We start from the raw sequence: 13286 nt of genomic DNA, 5'->3' as shown, positions 1-13286 counted from the left end.
AATAAAGGTATCTTACATGCAAATGCTCGTGGAAAAGTCATGCTCGATAAGAAGGGTGAAGCGACGGTAGGGGGAAGATAGGGGGAGGCGCGCACACGCGGGGTAAAAAGGCGCGCTCTCGGCGTCGCGCCGGGCGGAGCCGCGCGCAGCGTTTGGATTGGAGGAGGTTTCCCCACCTTTGGGGTCGGGCACCCCCACCACTCGATCCGTCCACTCGCGACGCAGTCTATCCTTCTCCCACGCGTTGGCTCTTTCACGCTCGCTCGTTTACGCTCGGTGGCAACGGCGACAACGGCGACGATGACGGCGGCGGCGGCGGCGACGGCGGCGGCGGCGGCAGCAGCGGCGTGCGGCGGCGGCAGCGGCGGCGACGGCGGCGACGACGGCGGCGGTGGCGGCGGCTGAAACTCCCCCACCTTCCGCTCGTTGCGGCCTCGGCGAGTCCGCGTACGCGCCTCGCGTTCGCCGTGGCCGGTAGGCGGCCTGCCGGACCTACGTGGGCCCTCTAGTGTAGCTGCACACATGCACGCGACAGCATCTGACCGCCGCCGCAGCCGCAGCCGCAGCCCTCCGAGCTGCCCTCCAACCTGCTGCCGCCGCCGACGTCGTCGCGTCACATCCTCGCGTAGTCGCCTTCGCCCTCACCCTCCTATTCGCCTACCTACGTGTTCGAGGCAAGATCTTCGAGTTGGTCCGTTGTCAAACACGTGTAGTTCGTGAAATTGTTTCTACAATGACAGCCGTTATCGCTATCTCCGAAACCGAGTGACGCTCGACGGATTGAACAGTGTCTGTCGGTTAGGAAACTTCGCGGGTGTTTCGTGTTGTCTTTTGATGAGGTGGACGAGAGATCGTGCAAGCTAGTGCTTTAGAGAGTGACGCTCTTCGAGTGCCGCGTGTACGAGCTGTCAGTGGTGTGCTTTTTATATATCGTTTTGCTCGATGCTATCATCTCGTCAGGAAGAACACCGAGTGATCTATCGAAAATAGTCAAGAGAGAAGTCGAGCACGTTGGATCTCGCGGCGTTGTCTGCTTACGGGGGCGTATCGGGACCCAGGGTCGCGGTGGCGGGCACTGGGCTCCTCGCGCTACCCGGCTTGATACCCGAGAAGGGTTTATCATCGCCCGGCGGCCAGTCGAAACCAAAGTCCGCAGGGCTGGCGGGTCTCGACAGCGAGGCGGTGCGCCGCTGGGTCGCGGAGGCCGCGCGGATTCGCCAGATTCCGCCTCCGGTGCTGGTGCCCTCGAGTTCTCAACCGCCACCACCGTCGCCCCAGCAACAACAACAACATCAACGACAACAGCAGCATCACGGCCATCGACAACGGCACGAAGCCAGCCCACCGTTGGTGGGACCCACCCCTTTCGTTTTACCGACCCCGATGACCCATACCGCCAGTATGCATCTATTGGAGAACAACAACTTAGTGGAGGTTGCGATGGCACAGCAACAACAGTCCCATCAGCAGGTACAGCAACAACAAAAACAAAAACAGACGAGCCCGACAAATAACAATACTATTGAAGCCTGGAGATCGATCCAAGGTAGCCATCAATGGTGGAGCACGCCTAGTGGCGTACATCAGGAGCAGCAGCAATCACAACAGCAACAGCAGCAACAATCGCAACAGCAGGTAGCTCGGGTCAGTCAAGCGCAAGCTCTCGTCGCTGGTGCGATATGCGGGCAGGTGCAAAGGCATCAGATACATTCGGAGATCGATCAGCCTCTCGACTTTTCCGTCGGTTCTCTTCAACAACATAGACTGCAATCGCGAGTTAGGATTATGCACGAGAGGCTACAGGGTAGGATCACCGACAACAACAATGGTACACTCGGCGCACAAAAAATCAGGGGATCCAGTGGTAGACGAAGTTACAGTCCCAGCGAAGCTAGTACCAGTAGTAGCGAGGATGAGGGTGTATCCAACGGGGGTAGTCCGCCAGGACCTCTACGAGGTGTCGAGAATGGTGAGTTTTATAAATCTTAGTTTTCTAATTCATTTAAATGATGCTTCTTTAGATCATCGACACATAGAAAATGCGTATAACTAGCCTCGTAAATTTATATGTAGCCATAAATCGCTTATTAGATATCGATAAATGAGCCACGATTAATGGCTATCTCTGATACTAATCACTTTGATACCTAGAATTATCACTCGCTCGTTCGCGATCTTTCAAAGCGTATTAACGAATGAGTCATACGGTCGATCGAAGTTGGACGATAATATTCGCGTTAATATCTAAAGTATACGTCACGTAATTTCAATCGAACTAACGTAAAGTTATTCCGTTATGATCTATAGATGAGATTCTGCGATGTCTTTCAATGCTATTAATTAAGAATAGTAGCTTAAGTCGAGTTTATTAATAACTCCTTAGGAATACATGCTAGCTATTCGGTTTTACCGGTTTCTGATAAAACTTCTCTTTTACGTCCTTATAGCTAGCACGTTTTATACCTCCTCTTCGTGGATTAATCTAGCGCGATACGACGATCTGAAAAATAAACGATCGCAATCCATGCAAGCCCGTATCATTTTTCAAATTTATTCGTATCTTGTATTAAAGACGATTCGAAGATATTTAACGCTAATTATTATTAACGCTAATATTAGTCAAAGTCGGGAAGACCCGCCGAAGTATTAAGGAACGAAGTTATAAGGAAGAAAATATCTTATCAATACGAGCTAACACATATACATAGATAGTTTCTTGTAAGATGATCGACGATTTGCGCGTATCGTTGAGATTTATCGTCTCGACCAATGCAATTGCGCCTACGTAATTGTAACGATGCTAACTCGATCTAAAACCGCGAAACAGAACGAACATGAGTGATATAGAAATGTCTAGAAATAAAAAAATAACCGATATCGTATCTATCGATAACGTTTCAGCTTCGAGGCTTCTTTGAATAAATATAACTACGTAAGTGCGCAATGGCACGGTTATTTTTGATGAGCAACCGACGATACGACGAATTCTAACCTAGAAAGATTTCATAAAATATTTATTTTATAAAAAAATATTTTAACTCCGCCCATTTTTATCTAAACGGTTATATCGCTTTCAACGAGTCATTTTCTTAATGAACCCCGTGTGAAAAATATGTCACGTCCAATTACTTACCTCGCCTCGCGTAACAAATGCAATTAATGGATTACAAGTATTGATCCTATCGCAATAAGATATTACGGAAAAGTCAACTTTTATCGAGATACAGCGCGAAGACAACACACCGATGTCGCACAATTTGATATTATCAGCGAACAGAAAGTTTATCGACAATAAATAATTATATAATGACGAATTATATCGTGAAACAAACCACTGATAATTCAAAATATATAGAAATCATCAGACAAGTTGCTACGTTAAAAACATCCCTTGCCAATGTTCTATACCCCCTATTTCGAATTGATTCCCAGTTCTTAAGAATATATCTAATAAGATCGAAGAACGAAATACTGATCGAAGAGAGAGGAAATTACTCGCGACGACTCCGTGTATTTCGCACGTACGGACCATCGCGTTCACGCGAAGCTTCAGACTTTCGTTCCATTACCGTGTAACGCGATACTCCTTTGAACCTATATTATTTACCACTTGGATGTAGAAGGATACAATAATGTTTATCATATAATTAGATACGATTTTCAAACGTATATGTCTATGCGTGCATGCGTGCGTGTATATATATATATATACATATACATATATATGCATATATATATGTGTATATATACATATATACATATGTGTATATATATACATGTATATATATATAAATATATATATATATATATATATATATATATACCTATCTGTTTCAATGTAACTAACAATCTATTCTACTATCGTACGAGACAAATTTTCGATAATTTTTTTTTATCGAAAATGATCAACCTTCCAGACGAATTCGGCGCCATAAAAGTTTGTGACAATTTATGTTTCGATATATTTCGATAGAAAAAGAGATAATAATATAGATAACATTATTTGTTTCGGATTCACACGATAATAAACATTTTAAAGAAACGCATAACTTCATTTCAATCTTAATCAGTGCGAAAAGGCACCAAAAGATCCATTGAATCAGCAAATGCTAATGACAGTACGATGCCTGATTTGAATGCTCCCCCAAAATCTTCCTTTCTCATCTTTCTCATCATGATCGCTTCCAGTAACCGACGCCTCAGGCCGTACACGTTACGTTCCAGCCTTCATTAGCGTTTCCCGAAAAATAAAATCTAAAGGAGAGAGAAACGCAGAGATGATCTTCTTCTTCTTATTCTCCTTCTTATTCTTCGGTCCTCTCTACCGCCGTCGGAAACATTCGCGTGCGGAAAATTAGATGGCCTTCCGATTCGTGAGCGTACTTCACGGTACTCCGGACCACCCTCCGTCCTCTCTTGCTACCGATGATCAGTGATCTTCGAATTTCGTGTGCCGATTCCATTTCCTCGAACTTGTTATCTTTGTCTCTCTCTTTCTCTCTCTCTCTCTCTTTCTCTTTCTCTTTCTCTCTATTTCTATCTCTATTTCTAACTATATCTCTATCTCTATCTCTATCTCTATCTTTATCTTTATCTCTATCTACGAAATTCCTTAACGAAATTCTAATTTCGCCGACTTCAATCATTACCTTTTGATTTCACATTGATGCGATGAATTACATGCAATTAATAATCAATTTTCACGACATTAACTTATTCGGATATAATTGTGTATATAATCTTGTTCTACTTATTTTTCTTTTTTCTCTTTTTTGGGGTTATCTTAAAACACAAGTTCAATTACAAAATTAGAAAATTTCTATCCTTATCGAATGATAATCTTAACATTCTTCGAAGAACCAACTAGGAAGATAAAAAGTCCACGTATACGGACAAGAAATCTGATTAATGCCCTATTCATAAGCACGTATATTTCTCACGTATAAAAGAACAAGTATGAATAATCCCACAGCTTAATTTGGATACTCTGAAATGGACGGAGAGATTATCTTGTTCTTCAAATTGAGGAGAAAGCGTGGATGTGCGATTTCACGTTTTATTTATTGTCGCCAAGATACTTCACTGTGTGATCTCATACATTTAATTATTTGTATATTAAAGTTTAATAATGATCTCTTATTATTTTGTATCAAAACGTTTTAAAATTGTGTCATCTGTCAAAAACGAAAGAAATTCTAATCTAAGATAACCATTGTCGGAAGTATTTGAAGAAAATCGATACTTCTTTGGATCTTATACTAAACTCTCGGTTACAAGATAATTATGAAGAAACTAACTTCGACAAAGCGATTATCGCATGAAACGATAAAAGACTGACGTGAAAAGAGAAATCAATTATGTTAATACATAAAAACTGATCGACTTTTATGAGAGGAATAAACTTCTCTGTCGCAATTTTTAGACATTTATGAATTCGAATTCACATATCATAGAAAGTGTGAATACGTAAATCTGTCTATCTAAACATTTCAATTAGATTTTACGCTTTCTTTTGTTCGGAAATCATCGAACCAATGCAACAATGTGTATTTACGTACTGGTATTAGTGAAATGTCTTGAACCACAATGATATGATTTTAATGAAAATTTGAGTCCTCGGACTCAAGCCGGAAGTAAGGGTCCAAATGGCTGTTACATCACGACGAGCATATAATACCTCCAGTATTTGCATTGTGCGAGCAGGTTTCCGATTATAGCCTACTCGACTTTCGAATTAAGGTCCACGCGTATCCTGCTCTCTCGAACGCTTCGGGCTAGCTCAGCGAATTCCCATCTATTATTTTCAGACCCACATGCTCACCATTCTTAAGAATCTTCGGGCACGTGACAAACAGGAAACTCAAAGACCAACTTACCGATATACATATATATATATATATATATATATATATATATATATATATATGTATATATCAATAAATACTTATATTCATCATCCTAATGATCTTGAATATTATCTATCTCCTGAAAGCGCTGAAGAAAGAAAAACATTGCTATGCTTGAGTAAACGCAGACGATCCAATTAAGCGACGAATTTTAATTCATTGTATTCATATAAAAAAAAAAAAATACAAAAATTAAAATAGAAAATACAAATAGAAAAATAAATACGAAATTCTTCCTCCTCCTTTTTAAAGGAGGAAGGAGGAAGGAGGAAGGGAGTATGGCAACAATGAAGAAGATACCGTATGTGTATGGGTGGTGGCAGGTAATACCGGATAAATCTCACCTTTGGATAGGTCAGGTTGGGCCAGAAGGATTCCACCAAGAAGGCAGGCACAAGAGAAAAAGAGTGATAGAAAAAGAGAGAAAGAGAAAGAGAGAAAGAGAGAGAGAGAGAGAGAGAGAGAGAGAGAAAGGGTCACGTGGCTTTCCCCTTTCATCTCACCTTTTTCGTTCTCCTTGTTTCTCCGTTCTTTTTTAAACCATTCAGGTAGGAGAAGATCCTTCGTACCTTTTCGAAGGTACATATCGAAACGACCGTACAGGTCGATAGAGAAGGTATCAACGAAGGTATCAGCTTCGTTGTCGCGACACGCGACCGACTTTTCAGTACCTTTCTTCTTTTTTTTCTCTTTAAACATTCTGGCGGAAGGGTTCGTTCTTTCCTGCTTGGCTGTCTCCTGTGTTGCCTCGTTTGTTCTGCCACGTGCCTATCCTCGACTTTTCACGCTTCTATTAACTCACACATGCTTACACGTTCATACAAAATCTGTATCTATCTCTATCTCTATTTCTATCTCTATCTCTATCTCTATCTTTCTCCCTCCCCTCTCCCTCTCTCTCTCTCTTTTTCTTATCACGAATCATTGGCGTTCCTGTCGAAATATTTTAAAAGAATTCCGTGGGTGCGGACAGCGACCAAACGAATGAGTCAGTGCAAACTTGGACGACTTATCGAAGGCACACAAGACTGATTCTGAAATTAAGAAGAACTCAGGCATTATAAGTGAAACTCTTTCACCTGGATAGTATAAGTCCTTCACGTGGATAGACATATAGATGACCTTATCGGCGAACCTCGGAAAAGGAAATGCACTTCTTTTAATGAAACTTATAATGGCACGTACGACTCATAACCACGGCGATAACGCGACGAGCACGTTGCATCAACACGTACAGCTTGGTGCATTATTACGCACTCATGCTTCTTCGACGAAGGTGTGTTCACACGAGTACGTGTATTCCTTAACAGCGAGATTTTATCGCTTGGATTTTGATACCATCCGAGGATCGTATTGTTATCGATTTTGACTTTGGATCGTGCGAAAAAATTATATTCGTTTTTTCAAATTTTATTATCATATCGAATACTTTCAGAGATTACCGATAATTGTAACTCGATGTTGCAATTTTGTTTTTAACATTTTAATACCCTAATAAAAATAAAATCTAATACAAAAAATATGACGAATCAAAGTGACGAAAGAACTTTGACGAGATCTTTTTGAAAAAAAAAGAAAAGGAAAGAAAAAGAAAAAAATAGTGCAGATGTCAGAAAGTTATTTTGAATTTTCATCGAAGTAAATCGATAATCGAGTAAATGTTGAAAGTGTGTCTTGTTTTCAAGGACCGTCCCGTGCTGCAAGGTTTGCGCCTATCCGCCGGACGGATAAATGATGAAAATTAGCATATTCATTGCGTTTGTCGGCGATCTAACGCAGGTGAACGAAGCTCTCGCCGTATTTGGCGATCTCGTATGCTAATTCCTTGACTGCAGCTCGACGACGCTCGTCGATTGGCATTCCGGCTTTAAACGCACCACGTACTACAAGCGTATAGAACGCGCCGTGCACTCGGTTAAAAGGACAAGGTGCATAATCCCGCGCTCGAGTTGACCGAAGCGACTGAATTATTCTCCGACGTGGCGCGCAGTTTCCACGTAAAGACTGTGCTTTGCATATCGACCAATACGTTTATTCTCTCTGTCTCACTCTTTCTCTCTAGTTCTATCTATCGTTCCATCTTTTTTCCTTGACTGTCCTTTGCCCTTTGAAGATGCCTAACACGTTTCCAAACTAGTAGACAGTACAATAGAAAGAAAGATTTTATTCTTTTCTCTACGATGCTCGGAACCCTTTTTGCAATTATTTAAATAAATTCATTTCAAACGCACCTTACTCTAAAATTATTCCTTTTGTACGCATTAGATGGATGTTACGAAAAAAACGAAAAAAAAGAAAAGAAAAAAAAAGCAAAACCTAGAAGTCTTCTTCCAAGAATGGACGCTCGTTTACAACGGTAAGATATCGAAAGAATAATTTGACTCGCTCTTCGAATGGTAGAAAATACGAGTCGTGGGAACGACGCGAGTGTCAGCAATGCTTTTCTCACGTAGTAACGCTCATCGAGAGTAAACTTTTCTATCGTGGCTGTGTTTGTGGCTTAACGAGTCTTTTTAAACGTGCCAGAAACGCAGAAACCAACTTGGTATATACGATTCTCTGCGTACTTGAAAGCACGTGAATCAGAATATCGAAGTCAAGTTGATGATTCCGATCGTCAACGATTCTCGATCACCGATCAAGAATGTGAGGACGTCTCTTGGATCTCCGTTTCTTGCGTCTGGAAAATAGACGGACATGAGAAAATGTCAACGTTGTTCCCGGATTCCATCGGGTCGAATTCTTTCGATGATTGCAAAAATCGAAATCGTTTTGCTACGAACGCCACTCGTATGATTATTTAATCCAAGAAAAGAAAAGTAAGGTTCTCTCTAATATCTTAGCACGCTGGTAAGCTGACTCCGTTCTCTCCCTATTTAATGTTTCGACCAGTCATTGCGGTTCCCGCATCCTGCAGCGAATTCCCTTATGCGCGTCATTCGGAAATTTCATAGGGTCCGCATGCCATATGTCCTTCATGCAAATTTTTCCATTTCTAACCGTAAACCGTTTCTTCGAATAAACTTTTATAATAAACATAAGATATAACATCTGATTTCGATCGAAAAAATTGAAACGACTTCATTCATCATTTATTCTTATTGTTTTTCAAAAACTGGAAAGGATTCTGAGTTACGAGATTGCATTTGAAAGAACGCGATGCTTGATCGTAGACGTTCGTTGCGCAATCTAATTATGCATTTCCACGGATTTCCCCGTGCGTCACGCGCCGCGAACGCAATTAGCGAATGTGTAAAATACATAAGTACGTTAATCGATTCGCTATAATGGAAGTTACTGATGCTGTCTGACGTTAAGTCGATTATCGAGGCCAATGTTGATTAGCAATCAGTAAGTAAGTATATATCGCATATGAAAATTCATCTAGCAACGAGATCAGAAAGAAAACTCGAGAGAGAAAAAGAGGAAGAGAAAGAGAAAGAGAGTGAATAAGCAAGAGGATGAGAGGACAAGATATGACAGATCATTTTAAGTAAAGATAATAGAAGTGTACACAGAAAGTGTCGTCGGTAATGGCCGAGGGCCAGTGCCTTCGCGACGTTTCCTGCCTCATGTATTCAAATTAAAGCACGTAACGTCGCGGCACGTGAGACTTGCGTTGTAATGGTAATGATAATGGTAAGCGAGAGCCACGAGATTTGCGAGAAAGCAACCGCGATCATAGTCTTTCTGCAGAGACGTGACGATGCTCTCTGGCCGAGGAGACTTCGTTTGGTTAACAGGACATCTGCCGAGGCTGACGACACAAACAACGACGTTTACGATCTCGCTAGATGAAGAAAAAGAGATTTCTTTCGTCATCGACGATAAACGGCTTGCTGTTAAAGCTAATCTGTCCTCGAAATCTCGAGCTTAACTAACGCTTGACTTTTTTTATTCTCGTCTCTCTCTCTCTCTCTCTCTCTCTCTCTCTTTCTCTTTTTCTGTCAACTTCTCTCTTTTTTTTTCATGTGACTAGAAGGACACCTTCTTCCGGAATAATAATATCACGTCTCTTTTTTGCAACTCGCATCTATGACGGACGCGCATCAAGCGACATAAATAAGCGCGAGTCCTTAATGTAATTTTAATAACTGGATAAATAAACATAAGTGTAAGCGGGGAGCGCGTAATTTGAATCCGGATGTGACACGATGAGCGCTTTCGATAAAGCAACGGTGTAATGCCCTGCTCTCTGAGAGGGAGCAAGAACGAGAGAGCGCGAGTAGTGCCGTCTTCGTCACACCAACGCGACCGTTTCACTCACGTGCTTTCCGTGTTCGCGCGCGAACGCGTGAGTGCGTGAGCGAGTGCGTTCCTGTTTGCTTGCGATGCGTAAGAGAACATATTATTTTGCACTTTATGCAACGTATGCTAATCCACGAAGAAACGCATTCCCTAAATCATGAATAAATCCAATGTATTTTTTCTAGTGCTACGTATTTATTTATCTACGTATGATATCACTTAATTCTTTATTATAATTTCCTTTTTTTATTTTAATTTTATAACGAACATATGTGCAAGTTTCCTTTCTCCATGTGGGACCAAAGTTGCCAATAAACTCGTGAAACATTGGCACTTGAAAAAATATGGAAAATGGTAATTATAGTTCTTAATTTTATATCGGTAAATACTTATTCTCGAAATTTTGATCTTATCTTCGTATGGATGAGGCATAAAATCAAGGTCACTGGACCCTTCTTCCGTATCCAGGAAATGCGGTCGTTAAAAACTACCAAGAAAACGGCACTTCTTTCCTCGATAAATGCAAACGCCTTGAGAAGGCTTTACGCGTGTCACAGCGCAACCGCGATAGAATCTCTAGAAAGAATGGCGATCATTATTTCGGTCCTCATTGTTTCTACTAAATTGTTTTGCTCATTAATAATGTTCACGTTTCTTCGCGCACGTTCTTACAATCTGTTCGCCTATCTCAGGTTTCGCGATTCACCGAGCTGCAAACATTTTACCATGGAAAAAAAAATTTGCAATAATCGAGTACAAAGGTAGCAAAGAGCAAGCTCGAAAACAAGAACGTTCGCGTGTTCTCGTATAAGACGTGTACCTTGTATGTAATATCATATCTCTTATGGATCATGCATAAACATTAGAGACTTTCAATCTAGATGGTTAGAGACTGTTTTTAAGTCCGTTAGCTCTCACCTCGCGCCACCCGTCACGGCGTAATGCAAATAATATCATAAAAATTCCTATACCAGTCCAGCAATTTTTCTTATGATTCAGACGATTCAGACAATTCAGACGATTGCTACGATACCGACGAAACGAAAGATCTCCCACTTCTCGCCCACTGTCTTATCTCTTTCTTTCTCCCTCTCTCTCTTTCTCTCTCATTTTCCCTTTCCCTCTCTTTACTTCCTTTGTACTCTCTTTCTCTGCCTCTCCCTCTCACTCTCTCTCTCTCTCTCTTTCTTTCTCTCTCCCTCTCCTTCTTTCTTTTTTCCTTTCTTTCTCTCTCCCTCTCTCTCTCTCTCTTTTTTTCTATCTCTGTTTTTTTCTCTCTCTGTTTTTTCTCTCTTTTTCACGATGCGCCCATTGTTTATGACGCTTTAATTAGATTGCTAACACGTCCTCTTATCTCGTTGCTTCCGGCGGATCATGGGAATCGTTGGCACGCATGCAAATATGGCAAACGAAAAACTGTACGAATCGAGTCGTGCTTCCGGTAAGAGATGTAAATCGCCAACGACTAAGGACGAATTTTCATGCAACCGTTCGCACGCTTTTCGTGTTCGTTCAGCGAAACGCGGATTCGTATCGCTCGTTCGCGTGCCGACGTCGAGACTTTTAAAAAGAGGAAACGAATATCGTTCAATGCAAGTCGTAGTCCCTGTCTCTCTTTTTCTCTCTCTCTCCCTCTCTCTCTCTCTCTCTCTCTCTCTCTCTACTTCTCCCTCTCTCTCTTTCTCACTCCTCCTATCTTCAACTCTAATCGCGTCCACGATCGCGTCAGACCGAATTTATTAATCTCTTATGAACGCTCGTTAAAAATGTTAAAGAGCAAAACCCGTCTCGTTGTCGGCACTTATATTCTTTATCCGCAATAATCCCGATAATTACGCATTCTTCGTTAAATATGGGCGAACAAGAAACGGATATTAACGAGCAAAAACACGGTTCCGGTACTTTGCACTATTCTAATCGCAGTATCGACATCGGGAAAAATAATTCTGACATTGGCGATTACGATTTATAAGAAATAACCAACAGCGTATGATTCTCGAAGACATAAAAGAAGAAAGAAGAAAAAAAAAGAAGAAGAAGAAGAAGAAGAAGAAGAATATACGTTCGAAGGTGAATTAAAGAGCCGTTAATACCTACGTTAATTACGTAAATTTATATCGAGCATGCCATCTTTCAACGTTTACTCATACACTCGTATATTTTATTCTTGGTCACGACTTTATTCGCCTCATTTTTTATTCTTTTCCTCATACTACATGCAACAAAATAAAAAGAAAAATAAAAATAAAAAAGCGCGAAAGTATACATTTCGTTACTTGTACGGGAATGCTATGAACAAAAAAAAAAGAGAAAGAAAAAGAAACAGCAAAAAAAAAGAAAAAGAAAAATTGGCGAAAAATGTAAACTAACGAAACGTTTAGAATAACTAATGCTATCCTCTAGCTGTGGTACACATCGAGCGAGTTAACGAGTTAAGCGTACTTAACGGTGCGTCGAGGAGTTCCTTGGGATTAACTGGCCGTGCCTAAACGCGCTAATACATTACTGTACCGGTCGTTCCGAAAGACAGAGGTAATTAACCCCGCACCTCGTCCGTGTGCGGCTATATTTTAAGAACCACTTGCACGTGTCCCTACGTGACTTCTTAATCGGCCTTACGACTTAATCTCTCCGCCGATTTTATCGTCCCTTCCTTCTTTTTTCTACTACTACTACTTCTTTTTTCTCTTCTTTTTATTCTTCTTCCTCCTCATCCTCCTCCTCCTCCTCCACCTCTTCTTCTTTTTCTTCTTCTTCTTCTTCTTCTTCTTTTTCTACTATTTCTTTCCCTTTCGATACTATCGAGAAGAATCGTGGTATGTTTTTCCATTGGAGAATTTAGAAACGAAACACTCGTGTTTTCGCGCCTATGAATCATCCGTTCGATCAAATGTGCATACGCATGTACGTTCATTCTATTGTGCGTTTCTATTGTGCGACGACGAATATAAGGGGAGAAAGGAACGTTCCGCATAAGTTGTTTACGCGGATTTTTCCATGGAAAAGGGTTCGTTTCATACACTCTATGAATAATCGTTTCTCATAGATCACAATGGCAAATCGATATACTATAATTTCGTTAGGAATAAAGAGAGAAAGAAAATTTTATCGTATAAGTTTGGTAAATATCTA

General features: G+C 41.1%; 1 protein-coding gene across 3 annotated transcripts in view; it reads left to right on the top strand.

Moving 5' to 3' along the window:
* The first annotated feature begins 466 nt into the window (after positions 1-466).
* LOC118447056 (uncharacterized) overlaps positions 467-13286 on the top strand; it is a 95137-nt gene continuing 82317 nt past the window's right edge. Inside the window, exon 1 of one of the 3 annotated variants that reach the window (XM_035878498.2) lies at positions 467-1969. In XM_035878498.2, coding sequence (XP_035734391.1) covers positions 1384-1969 — 586 coding nt within the window. In that variant the 5' untranslated portion in view covers positions 467-1383. The remainder of the gene's footprint in view (positions 1970-13286) is intronic. The other 2 variants (XM_035878486.2, XM_035878494.2) reach the window with 2 other exon arrangements.

Source organism: Vespa mandarinia, chromosome 8 (assembly GCF_050613455.1).
Source record: "Vespa mandarinia isolate Hongniang chromosome 8, ASM5061345v1, whole genome shotgun sequence".
Classification (NCBI taxonomy): domain Eukaryota; kingdom Metazoa; phylum Arthropoda; class Insecta; order Hymenoptera; family Vespidae; genus Vespa; species Vespa mandarinia.
This window is presented reverse-complemented; position numbering and strand designations above follow the sequence as displayed.